Source organism: Borostomias antarcticus (genome assembly GCF_949987555.1).
Source record: "Borostomias antarcticus genome assembly, chromosome: 33".
NCBI classification, from domain to species: Eukaryota; Metazoa; Chordata; class Actinopteri; order Stomiiformes; family Stomiidae; genus Borostomias; species Borostomias antarcticus.
In genome coordinates, this window is record NC_140266.1 from 2,492,091 (window position 1) to 2,517,003 (window position 24,913).

The window sequence follows — 24,913 nt, forward strand, 5'->3', positions numbered from 1 at the left end:
ATGCGTCACCCTGATCTTATTCACGTTCCAGTCTATTCTATTATGCTTCTCTGAAAATGTCTGTCTTACTCGTGATGACCGTACGAGCCAGAAATATGATACGTCTCCAGCATGATCTCTATTCTCGCTTCCCCATCTGTGTCGAGACACGAGAGAAGGATACGGCTCGGCTCAGCAGTTCTGCATGAATCAATTGAATCTGCACGGGGTGCTGACTCCCTAGCAGTGCGCCTCGCCGTGTGAAATCGAACTGACTCCCGTCATGATGGACTTGCCAGCCACGCCGTGCGGAGGTACTGATCGCTACGGTAGCAGGAACGGAAGCCCCCATTTGTTATGGCTGTCGTTGGGTTGATTAGATCGGACGCGGTCGGCTCGTAGCGACTGCTAATGTTGTTTTTTCTCTTTCCCTCTCGTTCTCCGCCACAGATTCTTGCTGGTCTTCTCCTGTTTGGTTCTGTCTGTGTTCTCCACCATCAAGGAGTATGAGAAGAGCTCCGAGGATGCCCTATATATACTGGTATGCATGGTTGCAAATCATATGTCCCTTCCCCAACAATTCACGTTTGAAAGTACATTCAACTTCATCGATAACACTTGTGTACTGTAAGTGTTCTTATGCACGACAATCGTAACGCTACAGTATCTGTTTGTAGTATTACAATGACCACACGATCATTTATTGAGGTTTTCAATACTGTTGTTACAGTATGAATTATTGACTTAAAAGTACATTCAACTTCATCGATAACACTTGTGTACTGTAAGTGTTCTTATGCACGACAATCGTAACACTACTGTATCTGTTTGTAGTATTACAATGACCACACAATCATTTATTGAGGTTTTCAATACTGCTGTTACAGTATGAATTATTGACTTAAAGGAGGCCAATGGCAGAGCTGGTTTAACAGGAAGTCTTGGTTTGCCGACAGGAAATCGTGACCATCGTGGTGTTCGGCGTGGAGTACATCGTCAGGATCTGGGCGGCGGGATGTTGCTGCAGATACAGGGGGTGGAGAGGACGCCTGAAGTTCGCCCGCAAACCCTTCTGCGTGATCGGTGAGTTCAAACCCCACCCTGCGGTCAGCATCGTCAAACGACCCGTCAGAGGACGTCTGCACGGTTGTTCTTAAAGCATATCTGTTCCGAAATCCGATTCGCTACAAGCATCACCCAGGTGGAGATGATGAAGCGAAACGACTCACGAACTTGATTCACCAAAGCGGGGCCATCGCCAGTAGTTTCCCTTTCAAAAAGACCCACTGAGCAAAGACACGTCTAAAAGACATCTTTTAGATGTCTTTTTTGTCTTTTTCGGACGTCCAAAGACATCCAATGAGGAGCCAGAATGAATGTTTTTTTTTTTCGTTGAGATATTGAACCCGTTTTGCACGTCCACAGATGTCTTAGAGGGGTCCAAGCCAGACGTTTGAATATTGAGGGGTCCAGCAGACGTACAAACGGGGTTCTGGACCGACGGATGTTATTAAGACATGATCTGAACGCCTCCCTCTCCTCCCTCTCCCCCTCTTCCCCTCTCCTCCCTCTCCCCCTCTCCCCCCTCTCCCCCTCTCCTCCTCCCCCCCTCTCCTCCCTCTCCACCCTCTCCTCCTCCCCCCCTCTCCTCCCTCTCCACCCTCTCCCCCTCTCCCCCTCTCCTCCCTCTCCCCCCTCTCCCCCTCTCCTCCCTCTCCCCCCTCTCCCCCTCTCCTCCCTCTCCCCCCTCTCCCCCTCTCCTCCCTCTCCCCCTCTCCCCCTCTCCCCCCTCTCCCTCTCTCCTCCCTCTCCCCCTCTCCTCCTCCCCCCCCCCTCTCCTCCCTCTCCCCCTCTCCTCCCTCTCCCCCCTCTCCCCCTCCCCCCCTCTCCCCCTCTCCCCCCTCTCCCCCTCTCCTCCTCTCCCCCTCTCCTCCCTCTCCCCCCTCTCCCCCTCTCCCCCCTCTCCCCCCTCTCCCCCTCTCCTCCCTCTCCTCCCTCTCCCCCTCTCCTCCCTCTCCCCCTCTCCTCCCTCTCCCCCTCTCCCTCTCTCCTCCCTCTCCTCCCTCTCCCCCTCTCCTCCCTCTCCCCCTCTCCCTCTCTCCTCCCTCTCCTCCCTCTCCCCCTCTCCTCCCTCTCCCCCTCTCCCCCTCTCCCCCTCTCCTCCCTCTCCTCCTCCCCCCCTCTCCTCCCTCTCCCCCTCTCCAACGCCAGACATCATGGTGCTGATCGCGTCCGTCTCCGTGCTGGCGGCGGGGACCCAGGGGAACGTGTTTGCGACCTCCGCCATCAGGAGTCTGAGGTTCCTGCAGATCCTCCGCATGATCCGCATGGACCGCCGCGGTGGAACCTGGAAACTGCTGGGCTCTGTCGTCTACGCCCACAGCAAGGTAAACCAATCAGCTGGCGGGCTGCGTGTGCGTGTGTGTGTGCGTGTGTGTGTGCGTGTGTGTGCGTGTGTGCGGAGATAAGCGATCGATGAAGCCAAATATGCCCATGCCACCTGAAACGGACTCTTGTCCGCAGTGTAGAGAGCGCCTGCAGAAGTGAGACATCGAGATGTCATCGTTGACATGTCAGCTGATACCCCACGTCAGGTGTATTGATTCAAGTTTATTGATCGTGCCGCACGCAGTGAAACCGCCCTGCTCCACTTCTTAACACGCCTAACCTAACCGGATCGATCGATAGGTTCACGAGGCATCTCTCCTAAAAGGCTTTGGAGTGTAACGTTAACGTTATCGCTGGCACACCACACTACCGACTGTACAACCATCTTTTACAGTCAGAATCAAACCCTGCTCTTGTTTAGTTTTTTATTTAACCTTTATTTCATCAGCCAAGTCGTTAAGAATATATACTTATTTAAAATGGCGGCCTGGGAAGTGACAAAGCCACAGGGAAAAGGAGGTGGGCTAGAAGATAAAAGCATGGTAAAAAAAAGCCCAAAAATACATCAATAATAACAACTACACAAGGACACAAAATACATCAACAACAGCAGCTAAGCATAGAGATGACTGTAATGGTGATAAAGAGAAAAAGCACATATGGATGATATGACAGTACCTGGAGGAAAAACAGTTTGAGATGAGGTGAGAACGTCTGAGATGACACCTTTGAAGGTGGAAACGGGGACGAGCCAAGACATTCTCACTGATCGAAGTGTCAATCAATCAATACTTTTACTTTATTTAAAAGTATTAAATAAAATGTAATACAATTTACATTTGATTGAAGTGTCAGGCACGTGGATCCGTGGATATTCCGTTCTCCGACCGTTCTGTCCAGCAATGGACAGATGGGTTTCACCTGTCTAAAGAAAATGGGTTAATTGTCTATCCCATTAGGGTCATGTGACCCTTAGATACCATATAAATGTTTGGTGTGGCTATGTTTATTCAGTTGTCTGAGGAAGAGCGTTGTCGCTCGAAACGTCACTTCTATATATTTTTTGTCCATAAATAATCTTCATGGGAGCTACAGTGTGCGGACTCTTACTTTCTTTGATACATTATGCTTTTTTAGTCCAGCCCCTGCCTTATTAATTATTTTGGGATGTGCGTGACCCACTTCTGATTTCGTTCTGTCCAGCGACCCCCAGCCACTTCTCCGAAGTGCACCCTCCTCCAATTTGTCAAGTGCAGCGCGGACGCCTGGTCGATGAGGAGGAAGGGTGTGTGAGTGTCTCCTCGGCCGTGCAGGCGTACACTAGAGGGTCAGGGAGGAGAGATAACACTCTAATAATGACATGTTCTGGCCGAGTGTCGGGCTAAAATGGATGAGGTCAGGACACTGTGGAGAGAGCAGCCACGGTCTGTTTCCTCTGATTGGTTTTCTCACTGTGCCACTGGCCTCGACCGGAAAGCCTTTTTCTTCTTCTTGTGGCGTACGGTGTAGTTGTACAGCATGTACTCAATTTGTCCTCTCGCTCAGAGCTTTTCTTTCAGGTAATATATGTAGATGCTCTTGTGTTCAGGTAATATATGTAGATGCTGTTGTGTTCAGGTAATATATGTAGATGCTCTTGTGTTCAGGTAATATATGTAGATGCTGTTGTGTTCAGGTAATATATGTAGATGCTGTTGTGTTCGGCGTTTAAAGGTCGTCTGTTTCCATCTAGAGCAAAAGGAGGCTCTTTATTTGTAATGCTGTAAACAATGTTGAATATGGATGAGAGGACACAACGCCTTCTAGCTTCTCGTACAGAGCATGGAATAAGGTTTTATTCATTAATCTATTAAATTAGATGCTTTAGTCACGTCGGACAAAAAAAAAAAAAAAATCTGGAGTATGGGTTCGAGGTCTGTGTGTGTTGTGTAATGTTGTCATTGTATTTAAATGTTAAAATGTATATTTTGTAAAATGTGATTTTATATTGTTTATATTGTTTTTGATACCTTTTTATATTGCTTACTGTATGATGTATTGCGTAACCAGGGCACCATTGTACTGTACCTTGGTCTCAATGGGCTCGCCTGGCTAAATAAAGGTAAATAAATAAATATAGCCTGCTGCTGGATCAGAGAGGCTAACGACTTGCTCTTTCCTTAAGCAGACCAATTAGTCCCAAACATGAGAGCAGAACCAGAAGCATTTTAGAGTACGGGTCTCCCAGGACGGTGAGTGGGGGCCGAGCAGAGGGTACAGTAATGAGTTAGCGTGTGACTGTGTGATCTTGAGCTGGGGCCATTTTAACGTCCAGTGCGACCATCTGCCAGGGGCACCGGCTGCTCTCTGTTCCACATGCCCCATGCCCTTCATCTCTCCGACCTTTAAGATGTTCTCCTAACGCCCCCCGCCCCCGGCAGAATACCCCCCTCTCTCCTCTCTCTACTAGACCTGTTTCACCTCTCTCTCTCTCTCTCTCTCTCTCTCTCTCTCTCTCCTACCCTCTCTCTCTCTCAACCTCTATCTCTCTCTATCTCTGTCTCCCTCTCTATCTCTGTCTCTCTCTCTCTCTCACTCTCTCCTACCCTCTCTCTCTCTCAACCTCTATCTCTCTCTATCTCTGTCTCCCTCCCTCTCTCTCTCTCTCTCTCTCTCTCTCTCTCTCTCTCTCTCTCACTCTCTCCTACCCTCTCTCTCTCAACCTCTATCTCTCTCTACCTCTATCTCTGTCTCCCTCTCTCTTTCTCTCTCTACCTACCCTCTCTCTCAACCTCTATTACTGTATCTCTCTATCTCTGTCTATTTCTCTTCCTCTCCACCTCTCTCTCTCTCTCTCTCTCTATCTATCTCTACAGCTATCTCTTTTTCTCTCCTTGACCAGTCCATTCTCGGGGTACTGTAGGCACCGGCCTCCATGGCCTGTACAAGTCCAGGCTGACCTCCTCCCATCTGTGACAGAGCCCAGAACAACTGACCCAAAATGGGGTAGCGTTGTAAGAAGGGACTTCTCCCCACGTTCCAGAACCTTCTCCGCCCGTTCGGCCAGCCCTCCTGTGGCGGCCTCCTCTCCTCCTCCTCCTCCTCCTCCTCCTCCTCTCCTCCTCCTCCTCCTCCTCTCCTCCTCCTCCTCCTCCTCCTGCAGACTGCAGCAGAATAGCGGCGTGGCCGTTCCCCGGGGGCAGGGACTCTGCCAAGGTCAGGGTGGAGCTCAGACTGCAGCAACCTGTCTTTCATTATCAGCCATGGCCCTCTCCGTGGGGGCTCGGGTTACACACACACTCCCGGCGCACACAACCTGACAAGCTCTGTTTGTTAGGCTTACACCGGGTATCTGGTCGCGGGGCGTAACTCGTCTGCCGTTTCGTGAAATGGTGAATATGGTGGGACCCGATGTGGTGAACTCATTTTTGAACTTCAATTTTTTTTTTATCCGGTGAAAAAAGAGATTGAGAGTTCCATCTAGACTTTCTCCATTGGCTGTCAACACTATGGCAAAAAAAACTCTCGCCGTCCATCAATCAATCAATCAAAGCTTTATTTGTATATCAATCAATCAATCAATCAAAGCTTTATTTGTATATCAATCAATCAATCAATCAAAGCTGTATTTGTATCAATCAATTAAATCAAAGCTGTATTTGTATCAATCAATTAAATCAAAGCTGTATTTGTATCAATCAATTAAAGCTTTATTTGTATATCAATCAATCAATCAATCAATCAATCAAAGCTTTATTTATATAGCTATTTCATACCCAGAGGTAACACAATGCGCTTTACAGAGAACAAGGGAGGTGGGCATAGGTCCCACCCCTACAGTACATATTCCAGTGGAAGCAAAAAAAACAGTAATCACCTGGGGGCCAGAAAAGTGAGCTGTAAAAATTCTTCCCTGACCCCTCTCAACAAGGCGATCGAGCAAGCTCCTGGAGTATGTTTGTCTACCGGCTAAGAACATTTATAAAGCAATAAATTACAATAAATTACATTTTCAGAGTAAGAGAGGCTAAAAACATCATAGGAGAGACATGGCAAACACTGGTGTATGTCTGTGTGTGCGTGAATGTGCCTGGGCCCAGATAGAGGCAGGGGTCGGGGGTAGGAAAAGGATACGGACCCGGGTTAGGTTGTCCGTCAGTCCATCAAATTCCTTTCTCCATCCGACTCTAGTTTCCGAGCCAGCTACTCTGTTTACCGGCTCTGCGGCTCGTGTTGAGTAAGCAGGAGATGTCGTGTCTCGTTTGCGGTCCGTCACAGAGGCGGTGTGTGCTGTGTGTTGCGCAGGAGCTGATCACAGCCTGGTACATCGGCTTCCTGTGTCTGATCCTGGCCTCCTTCCTGGTGTACCTGGCGGAGAAGGAGGAGAACGACATGTTTGAGACCTACGCTGACGCGCTGTGGTGGGGCCTGGTGAGTCACACTGTCTCTCCTCTCCGTCTGCGTTCACGGCAGGTCTTTAGATATAGACACACAGACACACAGATTAGATAGATAGATAGATAGATAGATAGATAGATAGATAGATAGATAGATAGATAGATAGATAGATAGATAGATACTGTAGATAGATAGATAGATAGATAGATAGATAGATAGATAGATAGATAGATAGATAGATAGATGGATGGATGGATGGATGGATGGATGGATAGAGAGAGAGAGAGGGGGGAGTGGATGGATGGATGGATGGATAGATAGATAGATAGATAGATAGATAGATAGATAGATAGATAGATAGATAGATAGATAGATAGATAGATAGATAGATAGATAGATAGATAGATAGATAGATAGATAGATAGATAGAGAGAGAGGGGGGGATGGATGGATGGATGGATGGATAGATAGATAGATAGATAGATAGATAGATAGATAGATAGATAGATAGATAGATAGATAGATAGATAGATAGATAGATAGATAGGAAAGTACATGAACTCAACATGGAACCATCACCTCCTCAGATCACCCTGACAACCATCGGATACGGAGACAAGTTCCCGGTGACGTGGAACGGACGTCTTCTGGCTGCAACCTTCACCCTCATAGGCGTCTCGTTCTTCGCCCTTCCCGCAGTGAGTCCTTAGTCCATTTTGTTTTAAATGTCCTTTTTTACCTTTCGTTTTATATGACCTTTTATGTGTTTCTTGCACTTTGTCTTGATGCTTTTAATGAGTCATGTAAAGCACTTTGAATTGCCTTGTTGCTGAAATGTGCCTTGCCTTGCCTTAGGTCATTCCAGACACAGAATGACATTCAGAGTGTGAGCGCAGATCAGTGCACCTATGCTCATGGTATGTGTGTGTGTGTGTGTGTGTGTGTGTGTGTGTGTGTGTGTGTGTGTGTGTGTGTGTGTGTGTGTGTGTGTGTGTGTGCGTGTGTGTGCGTGTGTGTGTCTCCCAGGGTATCTTGGGCTCTGGGTTTGCCCTCAAGGTCCAGGAGCAGCACAGACAGAAGCACTTCGAGAAGCGACGCAACCCTGCTGCTGGACTCATCCAGGTCAACCACACAGAGCCCACTGGAAAACACTATAGCATTCCACACAGAGCCCACTGGAAAACACTATAGCATTCCACACAGAGCCCACTGGAAAACACTATAGCATTCCACACAGAGCCCACTGGAAAACACTACAGCATTCCACACACAGCCCACTGGAAAACACTATAGCATTCCACACAGAGCCCACTGGAAAACACTATAGCATTCCACACAGAGCCCACTGGAAAACACTATAGCATTCCACACACAGCCCACTGGAAAACACTACAGCATTCCACACAGAGCCCACTGGAAAACACTATAGCATTCCACACAGAGCCCACTGGAAAACACTATAGCATTCCACACACAGCCCACTGGAAAACACTACAGCATTCCACACTTCCACACAGAGCCCACTGGAAAACACTATAGCATTCCACACAAAGCCCACTGGAAAACACTACAGCATTCCACACAGAGAGAGGCAGACTTCCACAGGACTCCAAGCAGACCTGGGTCAAACGGGCACAGCGGATATTTGAGAGTGTTCAAATGTTTTTGAGTTGCATTTCATTTACCTCAGCGTCTGCACCTGTGGAACGTCGTCATTGATTTCATAGTGCCGGGTGAACCAGATCAAATTACAATTCACTAAGTAAATGACGTTGGCTTGAAGTGGGCGGGCGCCATCACAAACCAGTCATAACTACCACGCACTCTCACATATGGATTTGTTCGAAGGTGTTGATGTCAGACGACTTCCAGAGCACAGAGGCAGACAGAATCGTACACACGCACACACACACACAGACACACACATTCTCCTTACCCACATCTTCAGAACGCTACTGTGCCGTTAACGTTTTCTGTACTCATCCCTTCACAGGCGGCGTGGCGTTTTTATGCCACCAACCTCAACCGCACAGACATGCACTCCACGTGGGATTACTACGAGAGGACGAGCTCCGTGCCGATGTACAGGTATTGATCGCTAATAAATCTAGTAGATTTACGCAGGCTTCCTCCTGACTCCGACTGGGGGGCTGTCAGTGGAGACGAAACCAGCTATCCCACACCATCGATCTCAACCCCCCCCCCCCCCCCCCCGACCGTTCCATCTGGCTTTTTTTCACAACCTGAAGGTTAATGGTGATGTCCAATCAGCATCCTGAGGCCATGTGGATCTGTGCCCCCCCCCCCCGCTCAGTGCCCAAGAAAGTGCTCAGCCCCGTCGTTCGTTTACAAAAACTATACAGGACATTAGGTGCTGCTATATTTTAGAGAGGAACTAACCATATCCAGTCGGGTCAATTAAGAACAATGGACCTCATTAACTTGTATAAGTCCAAGCCATGCACATGAGGTGCTCCCATTTACTCTGTCTAATGCGTGTTTATCTGCTATCTCTTCTGCTAGTTATTCCTCCTCGCATGATCTAATCGTATCAAGTGAATCTCCTTTAAGGGACAGTATGATGTCATAGAGTCCAGATATAATTGCTAATTAAAGCTCTAGATGGAAACGCACGTTCACCGGCTTTATTCGCGTTCATATTTTTAGCGATCCTCACACAATTTGATTGACAAGTGGATGGAAACGTGGCTAGTGAGGAGCGTTATGAGTTCATCCTTTCACGCAGAAACGTGAGCGCGATTACAGCCGGACGGGAGATACCTGACCTGTACGGATCCTCTGTTCTCCTTCACCAGACTCATACCTCCCCTGAACCAGCTGGATCTCCTCCGCAATCTGAAGAGCAAGTCAGGACTGTCGTTCAGGTCAGAATGAACAGGACCCTCTCTCGTCACCAGTGCTTTCATAATGAGTTGACGATAATGACAAATGATAGGCCCTTATCGATAAGTTGACAATCTGATGACACACAACATATGTGTGTGTGTGTGTGTGTGTGTGTGTGTTTCCCATATACAGGAAGGAAACCCAGCAGCAACCAGAGCCCTCCCCCAGGTTAGTATAAGATCACACAGAAAGCCGTCTTCAACGCTCATCCACACGCTCATCCGTTCGGCCCCACCGCATAAACAGGAAGTATCTGACGCTGCATGCGATATACAGTAGGATGACAGTCAGCGCCACGCCCCAAGATGACCAGCTGCTCTTTAAACAAGGACAGGGAAGCGGGATGATGCTGTGGCCCTCACTTCTGATCTCAGACCAGCGGTGCGTGTCGGACGTGACGTCAGCGTGAATGTTGTTCATGAGGGTGACAGGATGTTGGGCTCTGTCCTTCTCGCTCCGCTGGTTGGTCGAGAACCAGGAAGTGCACATGCTGACTCAGGCCAGTTGAGGCAGACAGCCGCACGTTTTAGCCTCCGTTCACCAGACCTGATTTCAGTGTCAGTCCTATTGTTCATTTGAAAAGGAGATTACAGTAATTGCCTAACCTGGTATGTTCAAGTTTGTCTTTTTTATTTTTTATTCACATTTTATTTAAACTTTATTAAACCACGCACGTCGATCGAGAACAAATTCTTATTCACAATGACTGCCTTTGGTATAGGTTGTTACTAGACCTGTTACTAGAGTTTGGTGTACAGTACAGGTGTACAGTACAGCAATGCTGACTGACAACATGCATGTGTTGCTCCTCACCTCCCACCTCTTCACCTCTGACCCCTGACCCCCTGCAGTCAGAAGGTCAGTCTGAAGGAGCGCGTGTTCTCCAGTCCCCGGAGCTCTGGGACCAAGGGGAAAGGCTCCCCACAGGGGGCCCCAGGCCAGGGGGCCCAGCCAGGCGGCCAGGGGGGGCAGCCCCAGCCCCTACGGCGCTCCCCCAGCGCTGATAACGGCGTGGACGACAGCCCCGGCAAGGTGCCCAAGAGCTGGAGCTTCGGAGAGCGCGGCCGGGGGCGCCAGGCCTTCCGCATCAAGGGCGGGGCCTCGCGGCAGAACTCAGAAGGTAGGACTATCTTTACTGGACCGTCGTGTTTCCAGTCAGCCTCGTTGACCTTGTGTGTTACAAGCTAACGGATGTGCTATGTGTGACACTGTACTACCTTTAGTGACGTACTGTACATGTTGTAGATGTGACAGTCCCCTTTTCCGAGTTGTGTTGTGACGCAGACTAACCCATCAACTGGAGATGGCTGTGCGGTGTGGTGTGATGTCATTTACTGTGAGCGTTAAGAGTCTGAGAACATGTTTTCGTGTTTAGTGATGTTTTTCTTGTTACTTTTCTTGGAACTTTGTTCGCCTTTCTTGGCTTGCTTGGGCTGCCGTTGCTGTGTTTGCTGTTGTACTGTACGTGGATTGTTCATGTTTGCAAAGTACAGTATGACCAGAATGAAGGGGCACTGACAAGCTCATGTTAGCTGAACTCAATCACTGATGATGGCTCTTGTTCATAGATAACATGGAAGGAAGGACATCATTGATACATACAACAATCAAACATAAAACAACATATTCCTAATAGTGTTATGATAAACGTTTATGATATGTACAGTAGTGTTCCTCCACAACTGAGGCAGCTTGTCTTTGCCCTGCTATGTGAAGTATGAAATAATCCTACATATCTGTCAGATTACTGTACGTATCTGTATCTTCATCGGTGTAGCTGGTGGAGTTACTGTACCACAGAAAAACATGTTTTTTGTTTTTTATTGACATGAACAGTTGAAATGTCGCGCTCACGGTCTCCTCCCCGTTTCTCTGTTTGACGCTGGTCTAAAGTGCTGATTGAGATGCAGGATGAAGAAGATTTTAGACAGAAGAGCTCACCAGGTCAGGCAGGGGATGGGTTTCAGCTTCCATTCTGCTGTTCACGTGCCCAACAAAGCACAACACAAGCTTACTGTACTACCAAACTACACAAAGTACCAGTGTACAGCTGCTAATAATACTACACTGTTCATGTCCTCTATCATGTTAACACAGCCCAACACAAGCTTAACCACTACTGCACAGCTATTACTATACTGTACATGTCCTCTATCATATTAACAGCACAACACAACTACTAGTGTACAGCTACTGCTACATTGTACATGTCTGCTGTCATGTTTAAGGTTTTAATTTGTTCTGTTTTGTTTTCCATCTTTTGGAGAGTGACTGATTTTGTTTTTGATGCACAAATGTTTGAAGCGTCTGGCTTCCTGCTATGCTGGCTTCACCTTCATGTTTTTATTTATTTATTTATTTATTTATTTATTTATTTATTTATTTATTTATTTATTTATTTATTTATTTATTTATTTATTTATTTGTTTGTTTGTTTGTTTGTTTGTTTGTTTGTTTGTTTGTTTTCTTTCTTTCTCTATCTTTTTATTTTCATCACTATTCCCCTTTAATATACTGCCGTGTAACGACTATTCTGATTCTCTTTCATTTCTGACATAATATTCCAGAGACTACATTACTATTACTTCTGGTCTCTCAAGGAAAATGAAACCAGCCAGTCCATATCATTCCATACTGGTGCACTGTTTAGAAGTGCTTATCTAACATTACTTGGATGCTCCAAATACTGTGCTTGTTTGGACATGTTCCATATCCAAGGTTTTTTCTCCTACTAACCAGAATTACTACAACGCAAACCTGACGGTCAAACTTTTATGTTTTCTGTGTACCAAACGCTAAAATGATATTGCCATCTCATGCTATTATCACAGTTGACTGGCATCAATATTGTACCAAATTATGGATATGGAGGCCCTCAATCCAATCATCAAGTCATTTAATAGCGCTAGCGAGCGGCTCATTCCCCTCTGTCCAACAGCAGCCGTCATCTAGACCTGGGCTATTTCCAACCCTGACCATTGGGCCTCAAAGTGCATGTTTACTCTGTCACTCCCAGTTTATCCATCAATTACTGTCACCGAGGCGGCAGGGAGCCAACTGGCCCTGATCACGGAGGAGGAGGGGAGGCAGGGGTGACAAACAGCAGGACAGCGTGTCCCCAGGGTCCGGTAGAAATAGACGGATCTCAGAGGCATGATTAGGATCTGCTGTGACCTGCCCGGCAATAGCAGATGGCTAGGATGACTGCTGGATCTCTGTTGGATGTGTGGGGGTACATGTGTGTCATCGTGTCATGTTGTAACATGGTAATGACATTTTCAAAGCATTTATGGTAACACATGAAATGCAGAGCTCGCTAAAAGTGGGTCACTAAAGCATTACCCAGGTAACACTTGAAATTATCTGTTATAATGCCTATAATACCATGGTCATAAGAAACATCCGAAATAACATTAGACCTATGCAAATGAAGTATTATTAATATGTATTATTCATATGTAAGTGTCTACCCCCCTCTGTATTCACTAAAGTTATGTATGCATGTCATTCTTCTCATACTGTCACGAAGGCATTATGGCACCATCCATACATTCTATACAGCTCTATTGCAGCAAACAGTTAACACGAGAGTTCAACTGTTTCATATAACTGGAGCAGACCATATATAGCTACATATTCTGTATGGAATCAGACTCCGATGGTTGCCATGCGAAAACGAGAAACAGCCCAGCACCCACTGTAATACTGTGCTGCAGCCCGTCAGGTGTCCTCTCCTGTGGGATGTGGATTTGAGTCCGGTGACGTCGCGGCCGTCTCCTCATGGCCCCCCGCTGTGAGGAGGGGCCCCCAGCACTGCCAGACCTGCAGCTCTGGTGCGTTCTTCTGAACAGGCTGGCTGCTTCCTAGACGCTGGCTGGCCCTGGTTCTGCTCTTAGCAACTGGGTTCGATTCCCGCGGGTATCCAAGGCTTACACTGATCCGTAACCTTGCTTGTCTGCTGATTTATGAAGAACATACCGGATGTATGTTGGTGTACAATGACTGTTTGCTGCAAGATAGAGCATACGCCATCATCTCTGCTCATTATCACTGCTGCATTGTAGCGAGTATTCGCAATAGATGGATAGGATGTGTGTCTTGGTTTTAGCATGTCCTAGATAACATTTGGACATACAGTAGGATGTCATTGAGAGCTTATTGGATGCAGACCTGTTGTTTTCGATGATCTGTGAGATCAATTCGATCAATTTTCGTTGAAGGTCCCACACGTCTCAATTCCAAGTGTGCAGACAAATCTACACTACTTGACTTAATTATCACAAATAAGCCTCATAAATTCACTATAACCAGTGTCTTTGCAAATGACCTCAGTGACCACTGTGTAATTGGAGCTATTAGGGACTGCAAAATACCCCGCTCTAAACCCCGTGTCATCCAGAAAAGAGATCTGAAGAATTTCTCAGAGCAAGCTTTCCTTCATGACCTGCAGCAGGTCAGATGGGATCGCATTCTCCTGCTTGGTGATGTTGATTTTGCATGGGAATATTTCCACAATAGCTTTCTCCCTCTTATCAACAAGCATGCTCCTTTTCGTCGTTTCCGGGTGAAAGGTCGAAACAATCCCTGGTTCACCAGCGACTTGACATCCCTTCTTCACAAAAGGAACCAGCTCTGGGCCGCTGCCAGGCAGTCCGGCTCTGAGACAGATTGGCTCTCCTTTCGCCAAGCGAGAAATAGCTTCACTGCTTGTGTTAAAAAAGCAAAAAGTGAATTCTATCTCTCTCAGACCACTGACAATCTTAATGATCCCAGGAGATTTTGGAAAACAGTGAAGTCACTCTCAGTCGACTCTGGTCCTGCTGAGTTACCCCCCCATATCATTGACAACTCGATCCCAGTGTTTGATAAATCAGAGATGTTAAACTGCTTCAACAAACACTTTATAGCCTCTGGTTTATTATTTGATTCCTTGCCAGGAACAAATTCAAATTCTGCCCCGTCCAATCCCCCTTTTTCGGCTAGGACCACTAGTGGTCTTTCTGGGCACCATTCCTTTTCGTTTTCTCCACTCCTTGTTGGTGATGTTTGGAAAGCCTTAACGGAGCTAGACCCTAGGAAATCATCTGGTCCCGACAATCTTCCACCTCTATTTTTGCGACTGGCTGCAGATATCATTGCAGAATCTATTACACACATTTTTAACTTAACTATTTCCAATAATGTCATCCCAGAGGTCTGGAAAACTGCTTTTGTGCTTCCGCTCCTGAAGGGTGGTGATTCCAAATGTTTAAACAATTACAGGCCAATTTCTAAGCTCTCTGTCTTAGCCAAGGTCCTTGAGCGACTAATTAATGTCCAGCTCAAGGACTTCTTGGAGTCACATGACATCCTCTCACCCTTTCAGTCTGGGTTTAGGAAGCACCATAGCACAGTGTCTGCCGCTGTTAAAGTCGTAAACGACATTACAGAGGCCTTAGATAGGAAGAATCACTGCGCTGCAATCTTTATCGACCTATCTAAAGCTTTTGACACCGTCAATCACGCCTTCCTATGCCAGCGCCTCCTTGATATTGGTCTGTCCTCTCATGCCGTAGGCTGGTTCACCAACTACTTGTCCCAACGTAAGCAGTCTGTGCAGTTTGGTGACCTCTCATCCAGCATGCTCACTGTCTTAAATGGGGTGCCACAGGGCTCTGTCTTGGGACCAACCCTCTTCACCATCTATATAAATGAAATAGGGTTTATTGCAAATGCTACGGTTCATTTATACGCGGATGACACAATCATGTACTGTTTTGCATCTTCCATCATCCGTGCTCTGGAGTCTCTACAGACAGCTTTTGATACCCTACAGTCCCAGATGTCTCAGCTCAGGCTGGTATTGAATGCAGGGAAGACTAAAGTCATGGTATTCACGAATAACAAGCGGGGGCCAGCTGCTCTTCCTGACATTATATCTCGTCAGGGTACCCCTATTGAGCTTGTGTCTAGCTACAAATACCTTGGCATTCATCTTGATGACAGCCTCTCCTTCAAGCTGCACCTAGACAATCTTTTAAAGAAACTTAAGCTAAAACTGAGTTTTTTCTTTAGAAACAAGTCATGTTTCTCAGCTGCAGCAAGGAAACGCCTGGTTGCTGCCACCTTTTTGCCTCTCCTGGACTACGGTGATGTCCTGTACATGAATGCCTCTGCTAGCTGTCTACAACATCTGGATGCAGCCTACCATAGCGCGCTACGTTTCATTACAGGCTGTAAAGCACTCACACACCATTGTGTGTTATACTCTCTGGTTAACTGGCCATCTCTCTCCATTCGCCGAACCCATCACTGGTACATTTTCATTTACAAATCCATTCTTGGTCTGCTTCCCACCTACTTATCTACTCTCCTTTCGCGCAAACACTCCACCTACGGCCTTCGTTCTCAGGACATCATAACGTACTCCATCCCCCTGGTCCGCACTGAGAGAGGCAAAAGAGCATTTTCATATGCAGCCCCTTCCTCTTGGAACTCTTTACAACTGAGTCTTAAGTTGTCAAATTTGATCTCTTTCAAAAGGTTTAAGCGACTATTGCTTGATTTAGTGAGTGTGCCAATATCATGTTCTTGCACTCCAAGATAACTCTCCCCTGTTCTCATCCCCCATGCACTTTGCACTTTTAGACTTCCATTGTTGTTATTGTTACACATAGTCCTGTATGTTTTATTTGTAATTCTGTCCTGTTGTTTGTAATTTAGTGAAACGAGTGTTGAATGATTGTGAACAGGTCACACTTGTAAATGAGTCTTCTGAACTCAATGTGTTTTTTACCTGTATAAATAAAGGTTAAATAAATAAAATAAAAAAAATTTCACCACAGCTCGTCGCCGTATACGCCCCAGACACAACCGCGGTGGCGTTATGCGGTCCGGTTGACGCTCGCCGCGCTCTTCCCGGTGTGACATCACAATACGGGAACTGGCGGACGGAGTCGACACGCCGACGCTAACGAACGCAAACACCTCGGCTCAACTTAGTATCTCCAGAAATTGATCATTTATCTCACGATCCTGTACTCCCTTGCTTCTTGCTAGTAAAATATACAGGAGATACTGTCATTGCAATGCAACAAAAATGACTGACAGGTTCCACTCAGAATTATGATTTTGTTGTCATGGTTGTTGGTTGGGTAAGAGCGGCATATTCAACTCAGAAGGCACAATACAGCAGTTTGATCATACGCCACCAAAATAAGACTCCTCCCGCAGGCCTGGCTCTGTGTTTGTCTGATTGGCCTAACGAACTGACTTACTGACCCCCATACATTTTCCCATCAGCCCCTCCCCTACATCCCAGGTAGCTGGCGGTTACTCCCAGTCCTCCCTGTAGCGGAGATGGACAACGCCGGCCCTTAAGGAGGCTCAGACACAAACCTCTTGAATTGTTTGTTCCAGCGTGTGTTGACCTGATATTAACTGAGTCAGCATTGCCAGTGCTGGGCCAGAACAGAAGCCTGCGGTAGCTAGGACCCAGAGGGCGCCTGACAGTAGTGTGCCTTCAGAGAGTGTGCGTAGTATGGAGTGTAGATACCACTCTAACACTGAATATACCGCTCTAACACTAATATTACCACTATCCTTCAGGTCATGTTGACACCATTCTATTGTATTTTATTTCATAATAAGCCTGTTTTTTTGTCATTGTGTTATGATTTTAACCAGCTTTGTTTCATATCTCTCCTCCTCTCCACCTCTGTTGCAGCAATTGAGGGGTTAATCAGTAAGGATACACCCCCTGTCTCCTAGTGGGATGGCCACCTAGACCCATCAAAAAAGACTGTGTTTAGATAGAGCCAATAGAGTGCATGATCCATTCTAGAACCCATCCCATGCACACAGTAACGAGAAGATTCTATCAGTCCACGACGGCCCAAGCTCCATGGCAGCCCAAACTCCAACAAGCAGCCCAAAGGGTCGTGCACTTGACCTAAAATGGCTGCCGCTCTTGCATTCGAACCCGCATGAAGGAAAGTGTGCAAGCTCACAGAGACAGCTAGCTACAGCATCAGACCCATTAAGAATCCTTTGAACCCGAGCTCTACAGAGCAGTGAAACGATCTGTCCTTCCTTCCTTTCTCCTAAAACAGACATTTAGGGAGGGCGTGTTTAGCAGCTTCACAGCTCTGTAGGTGGCTGGCATATGGCGCACGATGTTACTGTCCCTGCCCTCCCCCCACCCCCCCCATGACAGTTGGACTGTTGGAAGTAAACCAGGATAGCTCAGTAAATGCTGTGGCCCAAAATTATTGACGCCCTTCTTCAAAGGCAAGTTTCGGTTACCTCTTTTTATCCGCTAAGGGATTCGCTTGGCAATCCTAGAGCTTCTCAGGGTCTCAGCTAACAGAGACACACGAGACTGAATCACAGCTACCTCATAAAGTCACCGAGAACTTGAAAGAGTGGCGAGAATAAGCTGCATCTTCTAAAACACCTTAAAAACCCTGAAACCTTGAGACACAGTCTAACACACACTTTGCTAAACCTTTGACTCAGTGCCAAGTTTGCACTTTCTGTCTCCCAAGTCTAATTGTAAATCTGGCCCTTGTAGCCCAAAATAGAAAGGCAATCCATTACAGTAATAGAAAGTGAATTGTGTGGCCGCGAAAGCCAATATCCAAGTCCCCTGTTTCTCGTTTAGCTTAGAGTGTTAGGCTGAGCATTACCGCACAGCACAAAGAGTAGTAACAGTAGTCAAGAAAAAATGACCAAATGTAAAAACCAAAGCAATAAGAACCAGATTAAGAACCAAATCAGTTGAATATCTGATTATGGAAATTAAAAAGGCATGCTTTATAGCCTCATAGCTCATGTCATGTTGGCTTTCTTTGGACTGACAGCCCATTCACAACACAAACAATTTCCATCCACCTCATTTATCTTGATTGCAGATATATTATATTGTAGTGTAAGCGTAGCTCTGGGGCCTGTCTCCATCGCTAGGTACGAGCACACTGACTTGGGCACACACTACCTCTATATTTTTGGGCCACAGTGGTAAGTTATGAGATATGAACCCATAACCTCTGGAACTGCCATTTCTTTGATGCTGCTACAAACCCACCTCCCCTCCCTTCCCCCCCCTCCCTGTCGTCCCCTACATTGCATCGGCCAATGAGATGAACCGACATGGCCATTAACCTGTCCCGTTGCCCAGTCCCACACTGTGATCCCGGGCTGTGAACGTTAATGGCTGTGCCTTGTCTTGGCTTGGTTCCATGCAGACACACCCAGGCCTGAATAAGCTGGAAGCTAAAGGCGCAGCAGATGTTCACCCCTCCTGTCCTTCTCTACCTCACCACGTGTTAATGTCGGAGCCCTGGTGTTTCTTGTCGTTGTGTCCTTTTAGAGGCTAGCTTGCCAGGAGAGGACGTAGCGGACGACAATAAGAGCTGCCACTGTGAGTTCGTCCCTCAGGACCTAACTCTAGGACTCAAGGGCGCCATCAGATCCGTGTGGTAAGATATCGATCGAAGACGCTCTCGGGAAAAGACGCATGATACGTATACGGTATCGGAGCGTGCGGTTCACCTGAAAGGCTCCTGTCTCTGCCCTCAGCATCATGAGGTTCATGGTGTCCAAGAGGAAGTTCAAAGAGAGCCTGCGGCCCTACGATGTCATGGATGTGATCGAGCAGTACTCCGCCGGACACCTGGACATGCTGGCTCGTATCAAAAACCTGCAGTCCAGGCAAGAGACCCTCTCTCCCTTCCTCTCTCATGTTCTCTCTCTCCTCTCTCTTTCCATTTACCCTTTTTTTCTCCTTCTACAGCTGTTGATAGCACTCGGCACTAGACCAGACTAAGAGTTGAGGCTTCTGCATGCCCCCGCCTCTAGGGTCACCCTGTGTGTGGTGGTGATGATGTCTGTTCCTCTGCAGTGATGTGGTCACCATTCACCTGTGCTGTGTAGCCCATAGAGGAGCTCTACCCCAATAACGTTCCCTGTGCCACGAGGAATATTCCAGGTTCAAGTTCAAGGCTTTCATTGTCATGTGTATTTATAAACTACAATGAAATGCACTGTGCCCGGCACTCTCAGACATCAAGACATGACTTAAGACATAAGACAGTAAGACATTACAACAATATGACAGGAGACGTTTACAAAATAAGACATTAAAAGGTGTCAATAACTAGTCTATATCAACACTCATATCTAGATTAAGTTCTATGAATTACATATACAGTAGTAGACCGTCTATAAAGGACGTCTGTACCCAGATAGCAAGCGGATCTGGGCCATATACAGGCCAGATCTGGCCCTTGTGGCTTAGTTCCGGCCCATATACGGCCCAGAATTATTACACATCCGCTTGCTATCTGGGTATAGTCTGTTTATGAAGAGGTGGACTGCTTGCTGGTGGGGTTGTTGTTCTTGTGTGCGGACAAGCATGTCTTCTACAGCAGCTGGGAACATGGTGAGTCTCCTTACCAGCGTTTTTTCCAGGATACCTGTACACATCAGATGGTCAGGGCAGTCTCTGGGCTCAGCTCAACACAATGACATGGGAATCCATGATGACATATGGATCTTCAACCCAGGGTGCATAACCGAGCATTTCTGAAGACAAGGGATACTGTCATCCATGGATATAGATAAGGCAAGGCCCCATCCTGAGCATTCAGCCCTCTCTCTCATCCTTGGGGGGCAATGCCGTCCTCGATATATACGTACAGTATATATGTATATATATATATATATATATATATATATATATATATTGAAAACTCAACATGTTGAGTTTTCAAATGCAGATATATTCCAAATAATGTCTTGAAAGGGAACGGGCTGCAGGTAACTCATACACAGCAACTTCCAAACGATGTCATCGTCATTGTGTCACACCCCATGTAACATCCCCGCAATTTGATGACTTACCAGTGTATGTTTGGAATATATTGTCACTTATTTTTGTCCTGGTGTTTCTGGTGTGTCCTGGTTACGGTGTCACGCGGGCGTCCGTGAGTCGAGTGGTCATTGTTGTTGCGTCATCATGCATTGTGCCGGTGTCTTCTCTGTCTACTTTGCCAGGATAGATATGATTGTGGGCACGACTGCTCCCTCGACGCCTCGCCATAAGAGGTACTCATCCAAAGGAGCCAAAGAGTCCCCTCAGTTCTCACCTAGGTCAGGCCTCACCAAACATATTATCACGCTAAGAGCTTATTTCAGTTCTTGTTTATTCCGTTTACAAACGGCAACAGACCGGTTTTTGGTTCGGCCTACCGTGGGGGCGACTGCATGCGGACCAGCTGTTCCTGTGAGGGGATGAAAGAGAAACAGCAGCAGCAGCTCAGTCCCACCGCCGAACTAAAAAGGGTTGAGCTGAAAAAACGCCTTCAGTGTTCTTGACAGTGAAGAGCTTACAAGCAGATCTCGGCTAGCTCGTTAGCGCCCACTGGCTGCTGAGGGATGCGCCAAGTTTGATTTGATTTGAGGGGCCTCTGGACAACCCAGTGGAACTGCATACTGCATACTCCTTAGTCTTAGTATGCACATCAGCATGCAGCTTAGCGACGCATGCCACCGGCTGCACAGCGTCCATTTCATAGTATTCAAATTGCTAACGGATATTCGTTGGCAGTGTCGATTAGCATGTTTTGCTCGACCATGGTTTGCATGGTCTACTCAGATCAAGAGTCTTTTTTTTTCTTCTTTCCTGCTGAAGGACATTGACCTTGTGTTAAGTTATTCAACCTTTAATACCATAGTCCCAGCATAATAGTGTTGAATGACCATTCTGGATTATATGCTCAAAGTGTTTTAGCTCCGCCAATAATGACCAAAACTGCCTTCTTAGAAATAATGATGTCAATATCCCGAATGAAATTTCATCAGAAACTGTAATGATAGGTTAAAAAAAAGGCGTTATGTCATTCTTACCACATGGTTAACAGGATAGTGTACTGTGTAGTTCACTCAAAATATAGAGACAAACATGTTCATATGTCATTTGAATGATCTTTCCCTTTAAGTTGGCATAAAGACCAGACGTGAATGTGAAAGACAGGATGTCATCCCAATACTTGGCCTGTCCACCTGCATGTCTCTCTTTAGTGATAGTATGCTCCTATTGGCCACCCCTCCCCCAAGGCTTGCACTGGCCCAGCCCTCACCGATCCTAAAAGCAATGGATTGGTTTGAGTTGTCCTCGCCATATTGCATAGGAACTAAAGGGAGTTGCCACCATTTTGCAGAGAGGCACGCCAAGGGGAGTTTTCTCACCCTCTCACAAGGGGGTGGAGTAAAGAAACTCTTACTTTAAGGGGGGAAGAGAAGATGACTGGAGCATTTGTTCTGTTTCTGTTTAGACTGTATGTGCCACCATGCCGTGCATGAGCCCATCCCACTCCCATAAGGCTTAGAGCTAGGCAGGTGAGAGCTCTCCCTCAATCTGCAGCTCTCTCCTCTCTACTTGCACTCTCTTCCTCCAGCGGACCTGTCAGTTGGAACGGCCACGTGTTCCTGTCCTGTTGTTAAATGACAGCCCTGAATCGACGTCGGTCTGTGCTTGTCGATTTGGGACCCGCTTATCGCTCAAAAAAGGGGATGAACTCATTTTGGTTTCGGGGTTGTTGTTTTTTTTTTGTTGTCCTGAAACTATTGGCTTTGTTCTAGAGGTGTTTGTGTTTTGAATCGGTAGAGTTGACCAGATCGTAGGTCGAGGAACTCCAGACAAGGACCGTCCCAAAGGGACCACAGAGGAGAGTACTGAAGACCCCAGTATGATGGGACGCCTGGGGAAGGTGGAGAAACAGGTGCGCCGCTGTTAACCGACTGTCCGGTGTCACATCCTGGTACCTTATTGACTCTGTGAATCTAGGGGGCAGCGTTGAGCTAGTGTCCCCCATCGGATTGAGTGGCATCAGGTGTACAGTAGGTGATCTATGCACCATAGAGTGGTGAGGTGATGTTGTCATTTTGCAGGCTGAAAACTTGGCATTGCCACCATTTGGTTGTACTATGGGAAAATTGAATGGGATTCACGAAAAAATGCAGAAAATAAGGTATGTGTTTAACAGAGACTCCCAGACTGGAGTAGGTTTTGTTATAATACATCATTTAAGATTGGTTTTGTGAATTTTGGAGTCTTTAGTTGGTTCTGAGGTCAATGTTGTTGAGATATGCTAACCATTATAGAAACTGGCTGTCACATAGCCACCATGTTTTTCATAACGTGAGCTAGCACTAGAGGATGTGAGATTACCCAAACCGAATACTGTAAATACCACACATTTAAACACAAAACAATCTTGGCTTGCTCAATCTTTTAACTAAGATACAGTGTCTACCACGGACAGATTTAGCTACAACGAACGCAAATTCTAGATACATTTTCATAGCTATCCCAGTAGCCGAAGCACTGTCAGAAAGACATTTGACTCATGTAGTCCAGTTTCAAGAGTGTTAGCACTAGCAACATCAACTTCAGAACCAGCTAAAGGCTTCAAAATGAACTAAACCCATCTTCAATTATTTAGTTTAACTTTTACAGCGTTTATAACAAAACATCCTCCAGTTTGGGAGTCTCTGTTGAACACATATCTTATTTTCTGCATTATTGGCGAATCCAATCCAAATCCAATCCTTTTTCCCACAGGAACTCAGAACCAAATGCCAGCGGTGCTAACTTTTCAGCCTACAAAATGACATCAGACCACTCTATTCGAAAGTACATTCTCTCCATTTCAGCTCACAGGAGTCCTTTGACCTGACAGGTGTTCCTGTGGCTTCATTGATGAAAATGTTGAGTTCTCTTCAACCGAACTCTATACCCTAACTTTTGCCCCCTGTCAGGTGATGTCAATGGAGAGGAAGCTGGACTTCCTGGTGAATATCTATGTGCAGCGCATGGGCATCCCCCAATCGGAGACGGACGCCTACTTCGGGTCCAAGGAACCAGACCCCGCCCCGCCCTACCACAGCCCCGTGGACCACATGGTGAAGAGCGGCTCCGTCACCAAGCTCGTCCGCTCCAACAGCTCTACGGCCAGCCAGAAGAACTTCGACTTCCCGCCAGCCTGCTCCGCCCCCGGGGGGGGCCACCGCCGCCACTGCCCCCCCTCCACCTCCTGGCACCAGCAGCCAATCAGCGAGTCCCACCAGCACCAGCGCAGCCGGGGCAACACCCCCTCCCCAGTGGGAGACCCCTCCCTGGTCCGCATCCCGCCGCCGCCCGCCCACGACCGCTCCTCCGGGAGCCACAGCGGGGGGCACCGTGGCGCCCGCCGTAGCAGCGCGGCGGGGGGCGGGGGCGATGCGGCCGACCGGGAGGGGAAGCAGCAGGACAGCGACACCTCCATCTCCATCCCGTCCGTCGACCACGAGGAGCTGGAGCGCTCCTTCAGCGGCTTCAGCATCTCCCAGTCCAAGGAGAACCTGGACTTCCTCAACAACAGCTACTTTGGCGGCCCCGTCGGCGCGTCGCGCTGCGCCAAGGTGCGGCCCTACATCGCCGAGGGCGAGTCCGACTCGGACTCGGACCTCGGCGCCCCCTCGCCCCACTCTACCAACGGGGAGGGGGACAGGGCCTGGCCAGGGCCCAAGTAGGGCCCCCCGAAACTGGGACAGGGCTGAAGGAGCATGGGGCCTCTTAAAGTGACAGGGCACCTTTTAAAGTAACAGAACACTGGGCTACTCGTGTCACGGAGCTGAGAGGCCCACATGCCGGGTGTGAGGCGGCAACGAGGGAGCCTAGGACGTCCCCGACCGCCGCTCCAGAAAGACCTCAGAGGAGAGGACGGGGACGAGATGTCCCCTTTTAACCGAGGAAGTAAAAGTGACGTTTTTAAAACTGGGAATGTTTCGCGTCGACAACACTGACTTAAAGCACACACGTTCGTTCGCGTATGTACTCACGCTTATGGATGCGACGCTCGCCAGTGATTGTTTTTACTGTATCTCTCAGACTCACAAATGGAATCTCAAATCATCGTGTCAACTTTGTAAATGGAAACGATCACATACAGTATAATGACACATAAGGCACTTGAATTCAATTCGTAATGACGCTTATGGACTTTGTCTTTCATTGCATTTGTTTTGATATTAATTGTTAGTATTTGAAGATATTCCCTCCGACTGCCTGTATTTTATGTTTTTGAATTTGTTGTACTATCAAGTATCCTGCTACTTGACAGTAAACAATACTGGAAATGCTTATCATTATCCTAGATCAGAGAATGGTATTTTGGTAATCCTCTTTGTCGTACTATACAGTGAGTTATCGTACAACACTTATTACATTGAACCTACGAGA

The 24,913-nt window shown here is 47.2% G+C and overlaps 1 protein-coding gene across 1 annotated transcript in view; it reads left to right on the plus strand.

Moving 5' to 3' along the window:
- Nucleotides 1–24,204, plus strand: part of kcnq2b (potassium voltage-gated channel, KQT-like subfamily, member 2b) — a gene marked incomplete at both ends in the record, with an annotated part of 32,473 nt that extends 8,269 nt beyond the window's left edge. Inside the window, 14 exons of the mRNA XM_084460545.1 lie at nt 430–520; nt 936–1,062; nt 2,191–2,366; nt 6,652–6,777; nt 7,332–7,442; nt 7,771–7,866; nt 8,738–8,832; nt 9,561–9,629; nt 9,784–9,819; nt 10,503–10,771; nt 19,001–19,109; nt 19,210–19,341; nt 22,298–22,412; nt 23,452–24,204. Of these exons, the coding sequence (XP_084316671.1) occupies nt 430–520; nt 936–1,062; nt 2,191–2,366; nt 6,652–6,777; nt 7,332–7,442; nt 7,771–7,866; nt 8,738–8,832; nt 9,561–9,629; nt 9,784–9,819; nt 10,503–10,771; nt 19,001–19,109; nt 19,210–19,341; nt 22,298–22,412; nt 23,452–24,204 (2,305 nt within the window). The remainder of the gene's footprint in view (nt 1–429; nt 521–935; nt 1,063–2,190; nt 2,367–6,651; nt 6,778–7,331; nt 7,443–7,770; nt 7,867–8,737; nt 8,833–9,560; nt 9,630–9,783; nt 9,820–10,502; nt 10,772–19,000; nt 19,110–19,209; nt 19,342–22,297; nt 22,413–23,451) is intronic.
- Between the last annotated feature and the right edge of the window lie 709 nt (nt 24,205–24,913).